At 36.7% G+C, this 24,438-nt stretch overlaps 1 protein-coding gene across 2 annotated transcripts in view; it reads right to left on the reverse strand.

The window, feature by feature from the left end:
• The window catches only part of ZC3H6 (zinc finger CCCH-type containing 6), a 69,639-nt gene that overhangs the window by 28,995 nt on the left and 16,206 nt on the right, over nucleotides 1-24,438 (reverse strand). For both annotated transcript variants that reach the window (XM_042981997.1, XM_042981996.1), the window contains exons 2-3: nucleotides 15,784-15,964; nucleotides 8,445-8,567 (exon numbers count right to left, since the gene is read on the reverse strand). In XM_042981997.1, coding sequence (XP_042837931.1) covers nucleotides 8,445-8,567; nucleotides 15,784-15,964 — 304 coding nt within the window. The remainder of the gene's footprint in view (nucleotides 1-8,444; nucleotides 8,568-15,783; nucleotides 15,965-24,438) is intronic.

Below are 24,438 nucleotides of genomic sequence, written 5' to 3' on the forward strand. Positions count from 1 at the left end.
GAGCTACCCAGGCGCCCCAACTGTTGAATATTTCCAAAAAATAAATCTAACTGCAAATGATTAAATTTAGGTATCACATCAGTGTTTGATATATTAAATGGATTTAAAACCTTTGTCATTAGGCACAAAAATAATTCTAGCTATTAAAATATTCTGAGAAATGGCAGCTCCATTTACTCCAAAATCAATAGACACACTGAATATACAGATATATTGACCTAACTAGATAAAATTATTAACTAGAGTATAATCCTTTTTAAATTTTAAAAGATATTATAATAAGCATCATTTATTCAATAGTTATTGAGCAACCTCAACTATAAAGAAGGCAACAGAATAATGAAAGGCAATAGAAAGAACTCTAACATAGTATTTTTTTTTCTAAGCTTATAAGAAATTAGGAACACCAAATTAGGAAAAAGAATATAGCTCTGTCTACAGAGCTCTGTCTACAGAGCTGTATTCTTTTTCCTAATATGGTGTTCCTAATTTCTTGTAACAGACCAGCAGAAACCAGAACTCAGAAAGTCTAGGATTTTTCAGATAGGTACACAATGATCTGAATACTCCCCAGTGTTCCTGAGAGCATCGTGATTTTTCTAGCATAAAATACGATTTATACTGAAGACTTTGTTCAGATAACACAACATGCCTAAGAAAAATATAAAGTATATCCTATTGTTTAAATTTTTTTCTATTTAAAACACTTCAAATAATTTTTGCACTTAAAGAGGTAGATGTCACAAAATTTGTATGTGAAAGCTCTAACCCCCAATACCTCAGAATGTGAGTGTATTTGAAGACAGGGCATTGAAAGAGGTGATGAAGTTAAAATGAAGTTGCTAGGGTGGCCCTGATCCAATCTTACTGGTGTCCTTAGAAGAGGAAATTTGGACACACAGAGACAAGAGGGGTGTACATGCACAGCAGAATGACCATGCACGACAGCAAGAAGGTAGCCATCAATAAGCAAGGAAGAGAGGCTAAACTGATCTGTCTCTTATGGTCCTCAGAGAAAACCAACCCTGCTGACACCTTGCTCTGGCACTTCTAGCCTCCAGATTACTAGAAAATAAACTTCTAATATTTAAACCACTAGTCTGGGATATTTTGTTATGACAGTGGTAGCAAACAAATATATGCTGTATGATTTTCAAAGACTTGAAATTTGTGGCATAGGCCTACAAGAGGTTCACTTTAGACCCAAAGACATCTGCAGATTGCAAGTAAGGGGATGGAGAACCATCTATCATGCTAATGGACTTCAAAAGAAAGCTGGAGTAGCCGTACTTCTAACAGATACCTAGACTTTATTTATTTATTTATTTATTTATTTATTTATTAAAAAAAATTTTTTTTAATGTTTATTTATTTTTGAGAGAGAGAGACAGAGCACAAGCAGGGGAGGGGCAGAGAGAGAGAGGGAGACACAGAATCTGGAACAGGCTCCAGGCTCCGAGCTGTCAGCACAGAGCCCGATGCAGGGCTTGAACCCACAAATCACAAGATCATGACCTGAGCCAAAGTCCAACGCTTAACCAACTGAGCTACCCAGGCACCATAACAACCTAGACTTTAAAACAAAAACTGTAACAAGAGATGAAGAAGGGCACTATATTGTAACTAAGGGGTTTATTCACCAAGAAAATCTAACAATTGTAAATACTTATGCCCCCAACTCGAACAACCCAATATACTAATCAATTAGTCACAAACATAAAGAAACACACTGATAATAATACCATTATGGTAGAGGACTTTAACACCCCACTTACAACAATGGACAGATCATCTAAGCAGAAAATCAACATGGAAACTATAGCTCTGAATGATACACTGGACCAGGTGGACTTAACAGATACATTCAGAACATTTCATCCTAAAGCAGCAGAACACACATTCTTCTTGAGTGCACATGGAACATTCTCCAACAGATCACATACTGGGTCACAAATCAGCCCTCAACAAGTGCAAAAAGATTAATATTGTGCCATGCATATTTTCAGACTACAACACTATGAAACTTGAAATCAACCACAAGAAAAAATTTGGAAATACCACAAATACTTGGAAACTAAAGATCATCCTACTAAAGAATGAGTGGGTTAACCAAGAAATTAAAGAGGAAATTAAAGAGTACATAGAAGTCAATGAAAATGAATACATGATAGTCCAAAACCTCTGGGATGCAGCAAAGGAGGTCATAAGAAGGAAGTATATAGCAATCCAGGCCTTCCTAAAGAAGGATGAAATGTCTCGAATACACAACGTAACCTTACACCTAAAGGAGGTGGAAAAATAATAGGAAATAAAGCCCCAAACCAGCAAAAGAAGGGAAATAATAAAGGTTAGAGCAGAAAACAATGATATTGAAATTAAAAAAAAAAAAAAAAAAAAAAACAGGGGCACCTGGGTGGCTCAGTTGGTTGAGCGTCCGACTTTGGCTCAGGTCATGATCTCGCAGTCTGTGAGTTCGAGCCCTGCATCGGGCTCTGTGCTGGCAGCTCAGAGCCTGGAGCCTGCTTTCGATTCTGTGTCTCCCTCTCTCTCTGCCCCTCCCCTGCTCATACCCTGTCTCTCTCTCTCTGTCAAAAATAAATAAACATTAAAAAAAAAAACAAAACAGTAGAACAGATAAATGAAATCAGGAGCTGGTTCTTTGAAAGAATTAACAAAAACTGATAAACCCCTAGCCAGATATATCTAAAAGAAAAAGGAAAGGACCCAAATACATAAAATCAAGAATGAAAAAGGAGAGATCAAAACCAACACTGCAGAAATACAAATAAAAATAAGAGAATATTATAACCAATTATATGCCAATGAATTGGGCAATCTGGAAGAAATGGACAAATTTCTAGAAACATATAAACTATGAAAACTGAAACAGGAAGAAACAGAAAACTTAAACAGACTCATAACCAGTAAAGAAATTGAATCGGTAATCAAAATTCTCCCAAGAAACAAGAGTTCAAGGCCATGGCTTTCCAGGGAAATTCTACCAAACATCTGAGAGTTAATATCTATTCTTTTGCAGTTGTTCCAAAAAAAGAAATGGAAGGAAAACTTGCAAACTCATTCTATGGAATCTATTTGATTCCAAAACCAGACAAAGACCCCACTAAAAAGAAGAACTACAGACCAATTTCCCTGATGAACATGTATGTAAAAATTCTCAACAAGATACTAGCAAACCTAATCCAACAATACACTAAAAGAATTATTTACCACAATTAAGTGGGATTTATTCCTGGGATGCAGGGCTGGTTCAATATCTGCAAATCAATCAATGTGATAAATCACATTAATAAAAGAAAGAGTAAGAACCACATGATCCTCTCAGTAGATGCAGAAAAAGCATTTGACAAAATACAGCATCCTTTCTTGATAAAAACCCTCAAGAAAGTAGGGACAGAGGGAACACACCTCTAGATCATAAAGGCCATATCCAAAAGACCCACAGCTAATATCATCCTCAATGGGGAAAAACAGAGCTTTCCTCCTTAAGTCAGGAACACGACAGGGATGTCCACTCTCACCACTGTTATACAAGATAGTGTTGTCCTAGCCTCAACAATCAGACAACAAAAAGAAATAAAAGACATCCAAATTGGCAAGTAAGAAATCAAACTTTCACTCTTTGACACAACATGATACTGTATGTGGAAAACCTAAAAGACTCCACCAAAAACTGCTAGAACTGATACGTGAATTCAGCAAAATCGCAGGATATAAAGTCAGCGTACAGAAATTGGTTGCATTTCTATACACAAAGAATGAATCAGCAGAAAGAGAAATCAAGGAATCTATCCCATTTACAATTGCACCAAAACCCACAAAATACCTAGGAATAAACCTAACTGAAGAGGTAAAAGATCTGTTTATGGAAAACTATAAAAAGCTTATGAAAGAAATTGAAGACAGAAAAATAGAAAAACATTCTATGCTCATGGATTAGAAGAACAAATACTGTTACAATGTCAATACTACCCAAACCAATCTACATATTCAATACAATCCCTATCAAAATAACACCAACGTTCCTCACAGAGCTAGAACATACAATTCTAAAATTTGTATGGAACCAGAAAAGACCCTGAACAGCCAAAATAATGTTGAAAAAGGAAACCAAAGCTGGAGGCATCACATTCTGAACTTTAAGCTATATTACAAAGTTGTAATCATCAAAACAGTATGGTACTGGCACAAAAACAGACACATAGATCAATAGAACAGAACAGACAATCCAGAAGTGGACCCACTAATGTATGGCCAACTAATCTTCGACAAAGCAGGAAAGAATATCCAATGAAAAACAGGCTCTTCAGCAAATGGTGCTGGGAAAACTGGACAGCGACATGCAGAAGAATGAACCTGGACCACTTTCTTACACTATACACAAAAATATTCAAAATGGATGAAAGACCTAAATGTAGACAGGAAACCATCAAAACCCTAGAAGACAAAATAGGCAGCTACCTCTTTGATCTTGGCCGCAGCAATTTCTTACTTGACATGTCTCTGGAGGCAAGGTAAACAAAAGCAAAAATGAACTATTGGGACTTCATCAAGATAAAAAATCTGCAGAGTGAAGGAAACAACCAACAAAACTAAAAGGCAACTGACGGAATGGGAGAAGATATTTGCGAATGACATATACAATAAAGGCTTAGTATCCAAAATCTATAAAGAACTTATCAAACTCAAAACCCAAAAAACAAATAATCCGGGGAAGAAATGGACAAAAGACTTGAACAGACACTTTTCAAAAGAAGACATCCAGATGGCTAATAGACACATAAAAAGATGCTCAACATCACTCACCATCAAGGAAATACAAATCAAAACGATAATGAAATATCACCTCATACCTGTCAGAATGGCTAAAATGAACAACTCAGGAAACAACAGATGTTGGCAAGGATGTGGAGAAAGAGGATCTCTTTTGCACTGCTGGTGGGAATGTAAACTGGTGCAGCCACTCTGGAGAACAGTATGGAGGTTAGTCAAAAAATTTAAAATAGGGCTTCCCTATGACCCAACAATTGCACTACTAGGTATTTATCCAAAGGATACAAAAATGCTGATTCCAAAGGGCACATGCACCCCAATGTTTATAGCAGTGCTATTGACAATCGCCAAATTATGGAAAGAGCCCAAATATCCATTGAATGATAAATGGATAAAGAAGATGTGGTATATACATACAATGGAATATTACTCAACCATCAAAAAGAATGAAATCTTGCTATTTGGAACAATGCGGATGGAACTAGAGTGTATTATGCTACGCAAAATAAGTCAGAGAAAGATAAATATATGATTTCATTCATATAAGGAATTTAAAAAACAAAACAGATGAACATAGGGGAAGGGAAGAAAAAATAAAAACAGAGGAGGCAAACCATAAGGGACTCTTATACAGAGAACTGACAGTTGCTGGAGGGGTGTTGGGTGGGGGGACAGGCTAAATATGAGTGATGGACATCAAGGAGGGCATTTGTTGGGATGACCACTGGGTGTTACGTGTAAGTGATAAGCCACTAAATTCTACTCCTGAAACCATTACTACACTATATGTTAGTTAACTAGCTTGGATTTAAATATAATCAGAAAATAAAATAAAATAATATCTGCAGCATGTGTATACATGTCTCTTTTTCCATACTGAAAATATAAAATATTTTTTCAAAATATCAGAAATCAAAGAATAAAACTGAAAATTGCATTTCTCTCCTTAAAGGCAATACCTCAAAACCACAATAAGAATGCCACTTCAAGGAAGAACAAATATTGTTAAAATGTCAATACTACCCAAAGCCATCTACATATTCAATGCAATCGCTATCAAAATAACACCAGCATTCTTCACAGAGCTAGAACAAATAATCCTAAAATTTGTATGGAACCAGAAAAGACCCTGAATAGCCAAAGCAATCTTGAAAAAGAAAACCAAAGCAGGAGGCATCACAATCCCAAACTTGAAGCTATACTACAAAGCTGTAATCATCAAGACAGTATGGTACAGGCATAAGAACAGACACTGAGATCAATGGAACAGAATAGAGAACCCAGAAATGGACCCACAAACGTATGGTCAACTAATCTTTGACAAAGCAGGAAAGAATATCCAATGGAATAAAGACAGTCTCTTCAGCAAGTGGTGCTGGGAAAACTGGACAGCAACATGCAGAAGAATGAACCTGAACAACTTTCTTACACCATACGCAAAAATAAACTCAAAATGGATGAAAGACCTAAATGTAAGACAGGAAGCCATCAAAATCCTCTAAGAGAACACAGGCAAAAACCTCTTTGATCTTGACTGCAGCAACTTCTTACTCAACACGTCTCTGGAGGCAAGGGAAACAAAAGCAAAAATGAACTACTGGGACCTCATCAAAATAAAAACTTCTGCACAGCGAAGGAAACAATCAGCAAAACTAAAAGGCAACCAAAGGAATGGGAGAAGATATTTGCAAATGACATATCAGGTAAAGGGTTAGTATCCAGGTTCTGTAAAGAACTTATCAAACTCAACACCCAAAAAACAAAGAATCCAGTGAAGAAATGGGCAAAAGACATGAATAGACACTTCTCCAAAGAAGACATCCAGATGGCCAACTGACACATGAAAAAATGCTCAACATCACTCATCATCAGGGAAATACAAATCAAAACCACAATGAGATACCACCTCACACCTGTCAGAATGGCTAACATTAACAACTCAGGCAACAACAGATGTTGGCAAGGATGCAGACAAAGATCTCTTTTGCACTACTGGTAGGAATGCAAACTGGTGCAGCCACTCTGGAAAACAGTATGGAGGTTCCTCAAGAAATTAAAAATAGAACTACCCTACATCCCAGCAATTGTATAAATTGGATAAAGCAATTGGATAAATACCAGGTATTTATCCACGGGATACAGGTGTGCTGTTTCAAAGGGACATATGCACCCCAATGTTTATAGCAGCACTATCAACAATAGCCAAAGTACGGAAAGAGCCCAAATGTCCATCGATGGATGAATGGATAAAGAAAATGTGTCTGTGTGTGTGTGTGTGTGTGTGTGTGTGTGTGTGTATATATATATATATATATATGATGGAGTATTACTCAGCAATGAAAAAGAATGAAATCTTGCCATTTGCAACTACGTGGATGCAACTGTAGGGCATTATGCTAAGTGAAATTAGTCAGAGAAAGACAAATATCATATGACTTCACTCATATGAGGACTTTAAGAGACAAAACAGATGAACATAAGGGAAGGGAAACAAAAAGAACATAAAAACAGGGAGGGGGACAAAACAGAAGAGACTTGTAAATATGGAGAACATACAGAGGGTTACTGGAGGGGCTGTGGGAGGGGCGATGGGCTAAATGGGTAAGGGGCACTAAGGAATCTACTCCAGAAATCATTGTTGCACTATATGCTAATTTGGATGTAAATTAAAAAAAAAAAAGAAGAAGAAGTAAAAACTACCAACAACAACAAAAAGAATGCCACTTCACACGTGTTAAGATGGCTATTATAAAACAAACAAACAACAAAAAAAAAAAAAAAAGAAGAAGAGAAGAAGAAAACCTAAAGCAAAACAAAATAAAACAGAAAACCCAGAAAATGAGTTTGGCAAGGATGTGGAGAAACTGGAAAATCCCATGCATTGTGGTGGAAATGTTAAACAGTGCAGCCATTCTGGGAAACAGTTTGGTGGTTCCTCAGCAAATTAAACATAGAATTACTATAGGATCTAGTAATCCCACTCAGGTATACAGTCCAACAGTCAACAGTCAAAAGGTGGGAGAAATTCATGTGTCCACCAACAGAGGAGCAAACAAGATATGATATATCCATACAATGGTATATTATCCAGCCTTAAAAAATGAAATTCTGATACATGCTAGATGAACCTTTAAAAAATTATGATGGGGTGCCTGGGTGGCTCAGTCGGTTGGGCGTCCGACTTCGGCTTAGGTCATGTTCTCACAGTTCGAGGTTTGAGCCCCACATCGGGCTCTGTACTGACAGCTCAGAGCCTGGAGCTTGCTTCTGATTCTGTGTCTCCCTCTCTCTGGCCCTCCCCCACTCCTGCTCTGTCTCACTCTCTCAAAAATAAAGAAACATTAAAATTTTTTTAAATTATGATAAATGAAGTTGGACACAAAAAGACATATACAGTATGACTGCACCTATATGCCTACGGAGTAGGCAAATTCATAAAGACAGAAAGTAGAGGAAAGGGGGAAGTGAGATGTTCTCATTTACTGGGTACACACCTTCTGTTTGGGATGATGAAAAAGTTCTGGAAATGGATAGTGGTGATGGTTGTACAACATTGTGAATATACTTAATGCTACTGATTGTATACTGAAAAATGGTTAAAATGGTAAATTTTATGTTATGTATATTTGACCACATTTTTAAAAAGGCAATACCTGAGAAAATGGAATGTCATAATCCCTGTAGAAACCAGCTCTTTTTTTGTGGGAACTTTCTGTATGTTCAACATCTGAATCGAGGCTGTAGTCTGAACTATCATCACTAGACGGAGAATTATGCTAAAAGGGAAAACACAATTATGTTACATTTGCAAAAGGAAGAACATTTAACTAGTAACTAGATAGACTTGTTTCAGCCAGAAGTGCCAACCAATAGACAGTATTAGCCTAGTAGGTTCTGAAGTATTAACTGAAAAATCCTTGCTCTACTACAGGCCACCACCACCCCAACTTCTCTAAAATTTTCTGAGGAAAAGTATATCTTCCCCTCTTCTTAGGGACTTAAGAGCAACATTATCATCATCATCCCTGTGATCCAAGGAACTGTGCTCCACTATGCTTAAAGTGATCTTAAAGTTAATCTCTAAAGAATAAAACTAGATCCTCAAAGAGGAACACAGAACATGAGTAGAGTATGAATCAATTTATTTTTACCTAAAATAGCTTTAGAATTCTTATTCTTTTGTGTAAGTACCCTAAAACTAAAAGATACCAAAACATTCCAAACTATAAATATGAAATAAATCCAACCCCAAAAATTGAACAAAAGTGAAATGGAAACCAGAAGGAACTGATAATGATGAGCAGATATCAAGAGTCAGCTTTTTAAAATATGTGTGCATTTCTTTAAAAAAAGTCACCAAATCTCGATGTAGTCAAAGTAATTATCTTCTCAGGTTAAGCATTCTTTTTAAAGAATTCTTAAAAGTTCTTATCAGTGAAGATACTCAGTAAAACTTAGGTGAACTAAATTGAACTCGGATGCTTTTACAATAGAAGGATCTGTTTTCCTCTACCCCATTCTTTTTTTTTTTTTTTTAATGTTTGTTTTTGAGAGATTGAGACAGAGCATGAACAGGGGAGGAGCAGAAAGAGACCAAGACACATAATCTGAAGCAGGCTCCAGGCTCTCAGCTGTCAGCACAGAACCCCATGCAGGGCTCGAACTCACAAGCCATGAGATCATGACCTGAGCCAAAGTCGGACATTAGACCAACTGAGCCACCCAGGTGCCCTCCTTTACCCTTTAATTCTTAAAGGTTCTTTTAAGAAAAACAAACTTTTCCTCCACTTTGTTCTTAAATGTTTTCAGGTTTTGTTTTGTGGTAGTGCTATTTCTGTTTTTGCTGATTTGATAGGTGATACGAAGCAATCTTTTCATAATTATGCTATGAAATCCTTCAAACTTAACTATCTACTATTTGTTAATTAGGGCTTGAAATAATTATTGCCCATTTAAACATTTTTTTTAATGTTTATTTATTTTTGAGACAGAACATGAGCAGGGAAGGGGCAGAGAGAGAGGGAGACACAGAATGTGAAGCAGGCTCTAAGCTCCAAGCTGTCAGCACAGAGCCCGACGTGGGGCTTGAACTCGCGAACCATGAGATCATGACCTGAGCCGAAGTCGGACGCTTAACCGACTAAGCCACCCAGGTGCCCCAATTATTGTCCATTTAAAAGCCAAGTTTGCTAAGTCACTAGCAGAAGTCAGCTCCAGTTCCAAGGAAAACCTTTCAGTTGAAGATCACAGAAGGGATAAAACTTGATTAAGAAGAAACTCAGGGGCACCTGGCTGGCTCAGTTGGTGGAGCATGTGACTCTCAATCTCAGGGTTGTGAGTTCAAGCTCCACGTTGAATATAGAAAATACTTAAAAATAAAATCTTAAAAAAAAAACAAAAACAGAAACAGCTCAGACGAAGACAGTGCTTCAGGAAAAACCACCAGGGAAAAGAAGGTTCTGCTTAAGGGAGAAGTTTCTTCAGGCTACTCCAAAAAAGTGAGGCTAAAAAACATATTGACTTTAAGAAGGCTATTATCAAAATATATATACATGTGGCTCATATATAGTAATAAGTAATTATTACCTGAAATTAGCAACTTGACTACATTAAAAATAGGTAGTAAATAGAATATATCAGAAAAGATGGTGTATCACTTCTGAGATTATGTCATAAAAAAGACTATAATTTTCATCTTGGATGCTTTCTCTTGTTCTCTCTCACTCTTGGGTCACCTGCCTTGGGGGAATCCAGCTGACATCAGTGAGGACACTGAGGCAGCCTGTAGAGAAGTCCACATGGTGAGGAACTGATGAGGCCCACCAAGAGCCAAGTGAGTGACCACGGAACAGGATCCTACCTCTGTTGAGCCAGCCATGAGATAACTGAAACCTCATGAGAAAAGGTGAGCCAGAATCACCTTGTTTAACTGCATCCAGTTTCCTGACTGACAAAAGCTGGGAGATAAATCTCTGTTCTTTTAAACTTCTAAGTTTGGGGTAATATGCTGTTCAGCAATAGTTAACTAATAAGATACTGGTGTCTGGAAATGCTGTGCTTCCATAACAAGCATCTAAAAGGCAGGAGTGATTTTGCTACCAGACAGTGGATGGATATTGGAACGACTTTAAGGAGAGCCTTAGTGAAAGTCTAAATTGCCTTGAATGAGCAGTGCCTGGCTGGCTCAGTTGGAGTAGGCAACTCTTGACCTCTGTGTCATGAGTTTGAGCCCCACGTAGGGGACAGAGATTACAAAATAATAATAATGATAATAATAACAATAACAATACATAAACTGCCTTGAATGATTGTTAGCAAAATTTTGGACTTTGAGGCAACTTAAAGGAAAGTGAGAGATAGCTTATTAAAACTGGAAGAAGGGACATTCTTGTTATGCAGTGGCAGAAAGCTGAACAACACAGCTGCATTCAATAACATGCAAAGTAGAAAATGTTATCTAATGAACTAAGTGATCTAGTTATGATTTTTGAGCACAATGTTGAGGGGTTCCTGGGTAGTTCAGTTGGTTAAGAGTCCAACTCTTTTTGGGTCAGGTCATGATCTCACAGCTTGTAAGATGGAGCTCTGCGCTGGCAGTGCAGAGCCTGCTTGGAGAATGATTCTGTCTCTTCTTTTTCTCCCTCTCTCTGCCCCCTACCTCGTCCTTGCTCTTTCTCACAAAATAAATAAACTTTTTAAAAAAAGTTTATTTTTTGAAATAAAAACGATTTTAAAGCAAAATATTGAAAGTAACTATCTGTCAAAGAAAATAGATAAATGAAAGGCTGTTAAAAAGGAGATGAAACTTGTTAGTTTTGAAAGTTCTTAGCTTCAACAGAGTGAGTTTTAGTTTTGCTTTTCCCTTTTTTCTTTTCATTCTCTTTTTTCTTAGGAAGGCTCTATGCACAATGTGAGGCTTAAACTCAGATTCTGAGATCAAGAGTTGCATGCTCCACCGACTGAGCCAGCCAGGCAATCCCCCCTTTTTTCTAGATTAGTCTGGCCGAAGATTTATACATATATTGTTGATCTTTTTTTCGTAACTACTGACTTTTCATTCTAATTCATTAAGTTCTGCTTGTAACTTTATCAAAAGTCCTTCTTTTTGTTTCTTTTGTTTTGATTTGCCACTTTTCTAGCCTTTAATACTATAATGCTATAATTTTCTCCTGATAACTGCTTTAGACATATTCCACTAGTACTTACATATCAAGAGTTCTCATTATTTTCATGAAATTCTGCAGTTTTAATCTGTTTTCCCTATATTCCACAAGCTATTTATAGTAGGTATTTGAATTATAAAGTAAAAAGGCATTTGTTTTGACTTTATTAGTAATGTCTAGTTTTATTGTATTGTGGTTTGATGTTGCTTTTTGTAACATTTCCACTCTATCAAAGTAATTGGAGCTTATAAGGCATACTATGTGGCCATATAATAAGAGGATGATGTGTTCTCAGGATTCAGAGCTTACAACTTATTTATAATCTCTCTTTAACATCCTTACCACCTTTTCATCCACTTGATTGATCTAAGAAAGGCATATTGGTGTATCTCCTGTTATTACTATATTCCTATTTCTTCTTGTAGCTCCCATAGTCCCTGCTTTTCAGAAGTTGCTTTTTGGGGGGATATAAAATATTAATAAACTTATATTTCATTATGAGTTGTAAACTTTAACATCATAAAATGTTCTTCTTTGTTTCTTTCAATTCTTTTTGACCTAAATTTGACTATCTCAGATATCAACATTATGACTTCTGCCTTCTCTTTCTTTGCATTTGCCTCGCATGTCTTTATCCATTTTTAAAATATTTTTCTTGTACACAGAGTTGGATTTTGTATTGTTGGGGTATTTAGAAAAGTTTATATTTTTGTCTCAATTATTTTTTTCATACAGCCTTTTTCCAATAACCTTACTCCCTGTCCCTTCTTTGCATACTGTTTCTTTTTTTTTTTTTTTTTTTATTGAGAGAGAGCGAGCACACACGCAGGGGAGGGGTAGAGAGAAGGACAGACAGAATCCCAAGCAGACTTTGTGCCATCAGACCAGAACTCAGGAACTGTGAGATCATGACCTAAGCCGAGATCAAGAGTTGGATGCTTAACCAACTGTGCCACCCAGGTGCACATACTGTTTCTTTACCAACAGGACCAATACTGAAGTTTGGCAGTAACCTCTTCTCCTTTCTCTCTTTTATTCCCAGGATAATAATGTGAAGCAACATCCTTTTACTGTCTGTTAATAACTATAAGGCAATCAGTAATCTTATTCTTCTTGCCATATACTCTTCTGCTTTTCCTGATATTTTTTTCTAGTTGTAATGTACAGATACATAATATACTGCTCTTACGTCCATCATTTAGTCTTAATTTTATAAGGAAATATATGCATGTATATAGATCCCTCTCTTTCAACTAGTCATTTTGGTTATCTAAACTTGTTCTCTAGTAGAGTCTGTAGGAAGGCTCATGATAACAATACTTCCTAAGTTCTACCATATATAGTTTTTCTGAGGACTATATATCTGAAGGTCAGTATTTAGCTGGATATAAAATTCTTGAAACCAATTCTTATTTAAATATGGCATTCCATCATCTTTTGGCATAAAATACTGATATCAAAAATTTCTATATAAATCTGATTTTTCTTAGGGGCACCTGGGTGGCTCAGTCAGTTGAGTATCTGACTCTTGATTTCAGCTCAGGTCATGATCCCAGGGTCATGGTATCAAGTCCCACGTCGGGCTCCTCGCTGAGCATGGAGCCTGCTTAAGATTCTCTCTCTCTCTCTCTCTCTCTCTCTCTCTCTCCCTCTCCCTCTCTCTCTCTCTGTCCCCTCAACTGCTTGAGCTTTCTCTCTCTAAAATAAATAATTTTTTTAAATCTGATTTTCTTTTCCTAATAAGGGACTTGGTCTTTTTTGCCTAGATGACAAAAGGATGTGTCCTCCAAATTGTATTTATGCTGTTTGATCATAGCTTTATATTGCTTTCTTAATTTTTTTATCATTTTGTAAATTAGGTTAAATATTTTATATGTTTTGTGGGAATTCTTTCTCTTTTGGAAGAATATTCTCTCCATTATTCACCCTTTTTTTTAAATAGTAACTTACATGGAATGTGATCATGGCTTTATCTTGTTCTCTAGGGTTATTTGTTCTGTTGTTTGCATGAAGTATTAATAAATATGGCTATGTATCCCCTGAGATATGCCTCCCTTGCTTCTTTCCCTCATTTTTTAAAATCTATTTCTTTCCTTGCCTGGTCCTAATATGCTTGTCCTCTTAATTTAGATTCTACTGTGAGCAGTTATGTTCTCAGTATAGGATTCTGTCCGAGAGAGGGATTTGGTTGATCAGTAATAGGAGTTCATCAGGCCCAGACCATTCAAGCATCATTGAAATTCATGTGATCACCTTACACTCACATGTGAATTGGAACTAGTAAAGCCCCCTCTCACTTTCTGCTGCTGTTCTCAGTTTGGCCTATGGACTTTTCATGTTGAGTGGCAGGGGGATCCCTCCATTTGAGATAAGATGGCAATTAGTTTTCTAGAGGTCGCATTACCTTCCCTCTGCTTCAGTATGCACAGTTGCTGATCCTATACTGGTCTTGTTGCTGTCTGTAGTTTGGCCTTAACCATTTGTATTTTTAAGGTTTGTAGGGTAACTTGTTTCTTTCATTTTTTAAAATATTTATTTATTTATTTTGAGAGAGAAAGAGAGAGAGCAAGATCGCACTTGCGAGCAGGGGAGAGGCAGAGAGAGACAGAGAGAGAGACAGAGAGAATCCCAATCAGGCTCCACACTACCAGCAGAGAGCCCAGTGCAGGGCTTGATCTCACAAGCCATGATAATGACCTGAGCCAAAATCAAGAGTTGGATGTTTAACCGACTGAGCCACCCAGGTGCCCCAGATTTTGCTATCGTTATTGCTCTGTTTTATGGGGGGAATTTCAAAAGCTACCCCACTACAGCTGCCAACTTTTCCCTGAGTTCTCATCAGCATAGATATCCTTTCTTTCCTATCCCAAACTACATTATTTTCTATCCAGCACCCTACTCTTTTTTCTTGATCACATTTTCATTTGTTTATTGCCTTCTCCTTCCACTTTTTTTTTATAAATTTTTTTTTTTTTAACATTTATTTATTTTTGAGACAGAGAGAGACAGAGCATGAATGCGGGAGGGTCAGAGAGAGAGGGAGACACAGAATCTGAAACAGGCTCCAGGCTCTGAGCGGTCAGCACAGAGCCCGACGCGGGGCTCGAACTCACGGACCGTGAGATCATGACCTGAGCCGAAGTCGGCCGCTTAACCGACTGAGCCACCCAGGCGCCCCTCTCCTTCCACTTTTAATGTAATCTGTTAGAGACTGTTTCACTCATTACTGTAACTTTAACACAGAGCACAGAGATTTCCATAGCAAGCACACAATAATACATATGAATGAATAAATAAATAAATGGATGGCAATGCCAATGCTGCTAATTTAGATCTGTAGAGAATAAAACTTTCTTAACCTTTTATCATCAATTAAAAAGATTTATTTTAACTTGCATTAAAAGTTACCTTAATTTTTAAATCTTTGAGATAATTCATATAATCTTTGTGTTTAGAAAATATATTACTCACATAAATAAAAGTATCTAATCAATAAGTTTTATAATAAAATAAGCAATGATTGGGGCACCTGGGTGGCTCAGTCGGTTAAGTGTCCGACTTTGGCTCGGGTCATGATCTCATGGTCGGTGGGTTCAAGCCCCACGTTGGGCTCTGTGCTGACAGCTCAGAGCCTGGAGCCTGCTTCAAATTCTGTGTCTCCCTCTCTCTCTGCCCCTCCCCCACTCATGCTCTGTCTGTCTCAAAAATAAACATCAAAAAAAAATTTTTTTTAATTAAAAAAATAAGCAATGATTTATACTTTCTAATTTTCAGTATTTTATATTTCATAAAAATTTACTAAAAGAATTAAAAGTAGATTTCAACTAACCTTATGTTTTTCACGTTTTCTCCTTTTGGATTTTTTCTTCTCTCTTTCTTTCTTGTGTTTTTTCCTTGATTTTCTATAGGCTTTCTCATTTTTCTGCTTCTCATCCTCTTTTGCTTCCTGTTCTTGTGTTTCTTCAAATCCTGCATCATCTATTTCACCATCTTCTAATTCACCATCTTCTCTGTAGAAGACAATTAAATTTTTATTTTTAAATGTCAATTTGAAAATGAATCTTCAACACTTCCAAAAGAAAAATAAGCACATCCAGTAATTTGAGTTATATTCATTTAGACCATGGGTGGCAAATTTTTCCTGTAAGGCCTGCAGGCCACATATGGTTTCTGTTGTGAATTCTCCCTTTCTTTTGGAACAACCTTCCAAAAATCTAAGAACCAGTTTCAGCAACAAATATTTGCCAACCTGTGATTTGGATTAAGATCACTGACTTTCACCAAATGAATGAATAAATGCATGAATGCGGTGCTAGTAGTTACCATTTACTAAACCAAAGGTTAAACTAAAATACTTTCGGAAGTAAACATTCTTACTACAGGAAGGAATTTTTAACTTAGTGGTGTGTAAACAACTATAAATAGTTTTAAAATGAAAGCAATCTACATTAATTTTCACCATCACAGTAAACTTCAATAAGAAACAGATTTCAATAGGTAGATAAATAGCAAAACCTGAGCCACAGAAGAATCATAAATTAAATCTGAATCTGTAAAAAAATATTTGTAGTAAAACCATAAATTGAATTCTACTTTCCAAATACTAGTATCTTTGCTATCATGGAAACTGAACTAAAACAAACTTTTATATTGTTTATGACATTTTTATAGTTAAACAAGCCAAAAATATTCAGTATCTTTAAAGGCAAATTAAACAATGATCCTCATAAGAAGATAAATATATAAAATAAGTTTAGGGGTGCCTGGGTGACTCAGTCAGTTGAGCGTCTTGATTCTTGATTTCAACTCAGGTTGTGATCTCATGGTTCATGGGACTGAGCCCCATGTCTGGCTCCTTGTTGACAAGAGTGGAGCCTGCTTGGAATTCCCTCTCTCCCTCTTTCTCTGCCCCTTCTCCATGAGTATGCGCAAGCTCTTTCTCTCTCAAATAAACTTAAAAAAATAAGTTTAGCATTTAATCATGCTTCCATACAGTTTGAAAAAATGCAAACTGCTATAAATAGTACATGGTGGTGCAGAAAGACAAATGTCTGTATAACGGAAGCAAATGAGAAGCAACTAACTATGGTGTACGCATTGTAAATATACTTTGAAGTTACTAGGGATATGTGATTTCTAAAATGCAAAACTGACCATGTACTATCCTGCTCAAAATCTTCAATGATGATATGATGTCTCAAATGTGCTTTAGAACTATTCACTGGGGGAGGGGAAAAGTGGTATCAACAAGATTCGTCATGAGTTGGTAATTGCTCAAATTGTGGGATGTGTAGGATTCGTTTTACTATTCTCTTTGTACTCAAAAACTTTGTGTTTGAAGTTTTCCATAATAAAAAAAGACAGTACCAATGATTCCCTTCTGACCTAAGAATGATGTCAAAACCTGATATTGCCAAAAACCCCTTTATAATTGAGTCCCTGCTTACCCAACTACTTTCAATTTCTTGTCTCTCTAAGCTTTAAACATTGTCTTAAAAGCTCTCATTGCACTGCTGTTCTCAACGCCAACTCCCGCCCCTACACCTGGCTAAGTCCAGTTCATTCTATAGGACCCAGTTCAGATGTCATTTTCTCTGAGATGCTTCCACTGACTACCCAGATTTAGGTGAGATGTTTCACCCTAAGTACTCCCCTAATAATTCTCATTTCTTTATCTCTGTGCTCTATACATTATATTCAAATGACCTGAACATATTGGTTGGGGAAAGTAAACTATGACCGTGTCTTTCATAGCTGTATCTCTAACACATAGCATGGTTCCCTGCTGTTCACTGAAGGAATGAATGTTATAATATCCATAACCCTTGCATTACAGAACAGGCACATGATACCACTCAAAATTGGTTGTGAAGTCAATGTTATTTTTCCCCAGTTTCTATTATAAAATCAAAAAGGTATATATCCATTTAGGCAGACTTGAAATTTTCTTGTAAGGCAGGCTTGGCATTCTATTTGAACAAAAAAAGTTCTAAACTTTTATAACACTATAAAACCTTAAGGCCCAAGAAAAATGAGTGCATATATTGACGAAAAGATAAGCACAGAATGTTCTTTTTTTTTTTTTTTTTTTTTTTTTTTTTTTTAATTTTTTTTCAACCTTTTTAATTTATTTTTGGGACAGAGAGAGACAGAGCATGAACGGGGGAGGGGCAGAGAGAGAGGGAGACACAGAATCGGAAACAGGCTCCAGGCTCCGAGCCATCAGCCCAGAGCCTGACGCGGGGCTCGAACTCACGGACCGCGAGATCGTGACCTGGCTGAAGTCGGACGCTTAACCGACTGCGCCACCCAGGCGCCCCAAGCACAGAATGTTCTATTCTTAGTAGCTTTAATCACAATTGTAAAAAACTGTCAAAAAATTGTAAAAAAAAAAAAAAACAACAGTAAATGGATAAATACACTGTGCTTTATTTATATAATGTAATACTACAAAGCAAAACAAATTCACCACTGCTATACACAATATGGATGAATCTTATAGACACAATTATGAGTAAAAGAAGCCAGATACAAGACAGTACTGTTTGATTCCATTTATATACATATTTCAAGAAAAGGCAAAACTAACCTATGGTGACAGAAGCCAAAATTATGATTACCTCTTGGAGGGTTGTAACTACCAAAAAAAAAAGGGGGTACTAAAGAACCTTCTGGGGTGTTGAAATATTCGGTATATTGATCTGTGTGGTGATCAATGTGTAAAAGTCATCAAGTTGTACATTTAAAAATTGAATACTGCCTATATTTATACCATAATCAAATTTGAACAGCACCAAGAAAATCTATGGGCATTCATCCTTTCTTTTACCATTCTTCTCCTCCAAATTGAGCTCCTTAAAGCATAAATCATTTTATATCTTAAAATCACTAATTCATGCTTAACATTTTGACTAGAGCTATTTAAGTACCTCAGTATTCAAGCTAAAAATGCTGCATATGAATTTATGATCTACTTTACATAAATTCTTTAACTGTGAAATATGGGGCATTTATATCTATCATTAGACAAAAAACACTGAAAGGTATTTTACTTTTCTTTCTTCTCCTTAGCCAGCATTCACACAATAACAAATTTAAACTTGTGAATTCCTGTATGCTTCCAAAAAATAGGATAGAAAAAGGACATAAAGAACACTGATCCCCATATCTATGAACTGTTTACAAATGTTTTACAAAAATAAGCTTTGGACACAACGGAAAGCATGTGTGGTGTAATGGGAAGAGGTAACTTCATGGGAAGACAGCCGGATTCTAATTCCAGTTCTGTCACCAAAACAAAACAAAGCTTTCTTGATTGAGCACTTACTAATGTATCAGATACTAATCTAGTTCTGTGAATCAAAAATGGAAGAGATAGTAGATATAGTTAAGAGTGCTTGGCATTCTCTAGATCTTGAATTAGCTCAATGACATTATGAAAGCTGTTTTATTTACTAAACCCAAGATACTTTTCAAAAATTAATAAGTCAAAAAGAGAAACTCCTACCTAGGTCAATTCTATAATGGATGACTTTTTATTAATGTAAAATAATAGAGTGGTTATGACCTTTTTAGGAAGAGACATATTCATGTTTATGGATATGTAAATAATTGTTCAGTTAACAAACAAAATTATTTTTAAACGAATTTATCTCTTAGGCAAATCCATAGAGACAGAAAGTAGATTAGGGACTGCCAGGTAGTTTGGAGGAAGGAATGAGGAGTGATTGTCAGCGGTCATGGGGTTTTTCTTTTCGGAGTGATGAAAATGTTCCAGAATTTTTTTTTTTTAAGTTCTAAAATTAGATAGTCATATGACTGCACAACTCTGAATATCCTAAAAACCAGTGAATCATATACCTTAAAAAGGTGAATTTTATCTCAATAAAGCTATTATTTTAAAAACAAGTTTTAAAATATTTTATCTCTAGATTTAACTACCTAGATTGCAGACAACTAGAGAAAATCATAATACACTGGTATAAATTTAAAACCCTGAAATTGGTCAATGCCAATGATATGTTCTTATTCTGAGGTAAATTATTCACTAAATCCTTATAAATCGATTTGCTTCATAAAGGATTCTACTTTTCTCCTTTCTGATATTGTTGCTATTAAAACAACTTAATCTGAACCAGTCTTACCTCCACAGGTAGTTTCTGCTTTTTCTTTATGCTTGCCTAAAGGCTCCTGTTACAAGCTACAGATCAGAAACTGAGTCTTCTGGAAGAAACACAAAAGCCTCAATAAAAGACTATACACGTACTCCTGATGGATGATATTAAAAGATATTACTCATAAATACAAGCTTCCTGAGATAAGCTGATATTATCACCAGAAAAAAGGTATTTCTCAGAAGGTACCAAGTGACTGTCAGGATGTCCAGGATGTCTTTACATTCCAGAAGCAGATGACTTTATAGAAGTAGGCTGCTTATCCCAAAACCAATAGAACATAAATTTCCAACCTACTTGAAACTATTGCTTGTAATACTTCTTTTCGTGCTTTTGTTCTAATTCACCTGGTCACTTCTCTTTCACCAAGGATAATGGAGAAGAACTGCTCTGTACTCATACCCTGGCGACCTTACATGTCTCCACATAGGCAGGCTTAACCACAGGCTGACCTAAGCTCTGGCAGAATGCCTCATGATACTCCAGACTATGGAAATATATGCAGTCGTGGCAGGTGCTGCTACAAAGCTCTCTCACCCACTGCCCTAAACTCTTCTGCCTGGCCACCGTTCCTCAGACACAGGGTATCCTACCACTCATGTTGCCTGTGATTATCTGGTTTCAGTGTTACCCAGTGAGACAATGGACAAGAGAAGCTGACACCATGGTGATCTGTTGTCTATGTAAGTAATAAACTGAATTTTACTGGCTGAATTTGTCAGCGTGCTTAACAGAAAACTTGCTTGGCTATAGGCTTGCCCATGCCTACTCTGATCTTTTCCCTCAACTATATAGCTTACATATGATCCTCTTGACAAAGCCTTGACCTAACTCCCTACCTTATACTTCCCAAACTAGGTATTTCTTCTCAAGGGAAATACTGTCTGGTCATACCAGGGCCATGGAAGAGTTACCTCACCTGAGTTTTTACGATTTTATGTTTATCCCCAAACTGGACCTTGAACATTTATATCCTAGATGACTCATCTTATTTGTTTCAGAAAAAAAGTTTCTCTTTACAAACTACCGTGGTAAAATCTGATGGATATCTACAACATTTAAAGTGTTTTTATCTTTATCCTCTATCTAACAGGTTCTTACAGCCTCTGGAATGTATTTGGTTTGCAGAAACTCAGCTTATCCCTTTTTGACTGTCTATAGCCATGGCAAGTTTCATTACTTGAGCCAACCTTAGAATTTGTCAAAGCCTCAACTCAAATACAAATTCCTTCAAGAATGAGATTTTGCACAAATTTATGGGCAAAATTTTAAATTCTAATTAGCCTAAGATCCTGCATAGTCTTATGACAATCCTTCCAAATTCTGCTTAACTCTATGTAAGTTATCTCTATCCCAGAGACAACTAAGAATCCCTTTCTTACTCACTTTTGAGCAATTCCTCTTATGGTTGTACATATGTGACCCTTTTAATCTTTATTTTCTGAATCAACAACATCATCCTTATTCATATTTGCCTCATCAAAATCTAACTTATATATACAGATAACAACTGTATATAAAAATATAATAATTAGACGATTTCAGATATTTCCTTCCCATCTCCTTCAAAACACTATGCTTCTGTGGGAGTGTCTGAAGGAACAATGATTTATCTGGAGGAAAAAAAAAACCAGACACTCCCTTTATGCTAGAATCATTGGGGCTCTATTTTCAACTACAGAGGTCACGTAACTTGAAAATGTTATCAAAAATTTGTGACTAACATTGACTATAAAGATAAATAATACTGCAAAGCCCAAGAATTACAACAAACTAAAGTCATTGATCTAAGTGGTGTGGATAACAGCATAGTCCTAAATTTCTTGCTGGTAAGCCAAGAAAAAAATATGAATTACTGCTAATGTTTCCTGCTGCCCATGGAGTAGTATCACAGGGAAAGTTGACCTATGTATATTCAAATAAAAGATAAGACAACTTGATTATCAAAAGTAGACTCAGAAGTCTGAATTTTAAGATCTGATCTCCTAATCAAAGTGAGAGAATATCTGGTCACTCTAAAGTAACTTCCAGTCTCTTCTTATAATAGTCATGGCTATTCTTACTTGTCTGACAGTCTTCTAATTCCAATGCTTGGTCTCCAGAGTCATACATGCTTCTGCACAGCTGTTATTTCATCAGATGGTACAAAAATTCATTTTGCAACAGAAGGAAAACAAAAGGACTCTGATATTCAGTCAGGCTAAATACCAAGGCCTTTGATCACAATTCCTCCAAAAATCATTAACACATACAGCAGTGAATATGTAGCATACTGTTCTATACCGATAGGACTAAGGCAGTACTGCTAAAATAAAACTCTACCAAATTCCTAGCAGGTGCATACAAAAGTGCTGACTCTGTATCTCTGAGCCTAACAGATACTCTCATATCCCACCTCATACCTCTTTATAAAGAAATCTCTGTACTTTTGTGACAGCAGAACAAAATCAAAAGGAAGAATTTCTAGTTCCTAAATGACCCAATCAGAACATAAAACCTAGGGGCGCCTGGGTGGCGCAGTCGGTTAAGCGTCCGACTTCGGCCAGGTCACGATCTCACGGTCCGTGAGTTCGAGCCCCGCGTCCCGCTCTGGGCTGATGGCTCGGAGCCTGGAGCCTGTTTCCGATTCTGTGTCTCCCTCTCTCTCTGCCCCTCCCCTGTTCATGCTCTGTCTCTCTCTGTCCCAAAAATAAATAAAAAACGTTGAAAAAAATTAAAAAAAAAAAAAAAGAACATAAAACCTAGAATTCCTCCTAATACATAATAAACTTTTTTACTTTTCCCCTCTTTTTCACTTTCAGCATGGAGAGACAGGGTGAACTCATTTCTCACCCAGCAAGCAGATTCATAGCTTAAAAAAAAAAAAAAACCTCAGGTGAATTGTATTATTCCTTGAAAGCTATTTATAGAAACTTTTATTGATCAAAATATAAAATATGTTACAATTCCAAAGATTAAGATGAAGCTAAGACTAAGATTAGTTTACACAGGGGTATGCCAGAAATCTGACTCATTTTTAGATGTGAGCTGCAAATTTGGCTCTGACCTTCAGGAAACAAGGATTAGGTACAAGAAAATGGTGCTTCTTTTTTAAAAATTTTTTAAGTGTTTTATTTTTTTACTTTTGAGAGACAGAGAGAGCAGGGGAGGGGCAGAGAGAGAGGGAGGCAGAGGATCTGAAGCGGGCTCTGCGGCTGACAGCAGAGAGCCCAATCCAGGGCTCAAACTCACGAACCTTTGACATCATGACGTGAGCTGAGCTTAACCGAATAAGCCACCCAGGTGCCCCAAGACAACAGTGCTTCTAAGACAAATACAGACCAGTTGCTCGAGAGGCATCTTTTTTTCTAGGAGTGAAACCAGAAAAATTTCTCCCCTGAGTGCTCATAAAGACATTATTAGCTGGTACAATGGTCAGTACTTCACACAATGGACACTATCTTCAGTGCAATAGTTTATCACCTACAGCATGCCCCAATTTGAACCAAGGGTTTGCAGTCAAAATCCAATTGCAAAAAAGCAATTATATGAGGAAACAAAGTAATATTGTTCAAGTATGCAATTGTCTGATGTTCCTATTTTTTAAAATATTTTATTTTATTTTTTAAGTAATCTCTGTAGCCAACATGGGGCTTGAACTCACAACCCAAGAGTCGCTTGCTCTACTGACTGAGCCAGCCAAGTACCCACCCCTCTGAGATTCTGATTTAATCCAAGGATGAAATTCACAACATCTAGAGCAGGGATTCTCAAAAACTTTATGTATATAAGAATTTTTAGTCCTCCCAACAGAAGGGGGGGGGGCATTTGTTCATTTAACATGTATTTATTCACCACCTTCTCAGTGGGGATACAATGATAAACCAGAAAGAGACATGGTTTCTTCTCTCAAGAAGTATTTAATCTAGTGATGGGGGAGATAGACATCAATGAAAGAATCACAAATATATATAAAATAACAACCATACAAGTAAATGGAGGAGGTAAATAGTGCTATGAGAGCACAGAATAGGAGAAAGTCATCTGTCAGGGAAGTCTGAAAGGCTTTCCCTGAGGAAGTCATGAATGAATGGAGGTGATGAGTTAGCCTAAGAGATAAAGGGCTGGGGAAGGACCTCTGGTAGACAGACACAGCAAAATTTCTGTGTAGAACTGAGACAGAAACTGAGACAATGCCAATGTCACTGGATAATAAAGAAAAAGGGAAAGTTGGTTCAAAATTAGGCTGGTTGCTTCTAGATCATGCACAGCTTTGACCATATTTGGAGTTTATTCTAATATAAATGAGAAAGCACTCAAGTGTTTCCAGG

This window comes from Panthera tigris, chromosome A3 (assembly GCF_018350195.1).
Source record: "Panthera tigris isolate Pti1 chromosome A3, P.tigris_Pti1_mat1.1, whole genome shotgun sequence".
In the NCBI taxonomy this organism is placed as follows: Eukaryota; Metazoa; Chordata; class Mammalia; order Carnivora; family Felidae; genus Panthera; species Panthera tigris.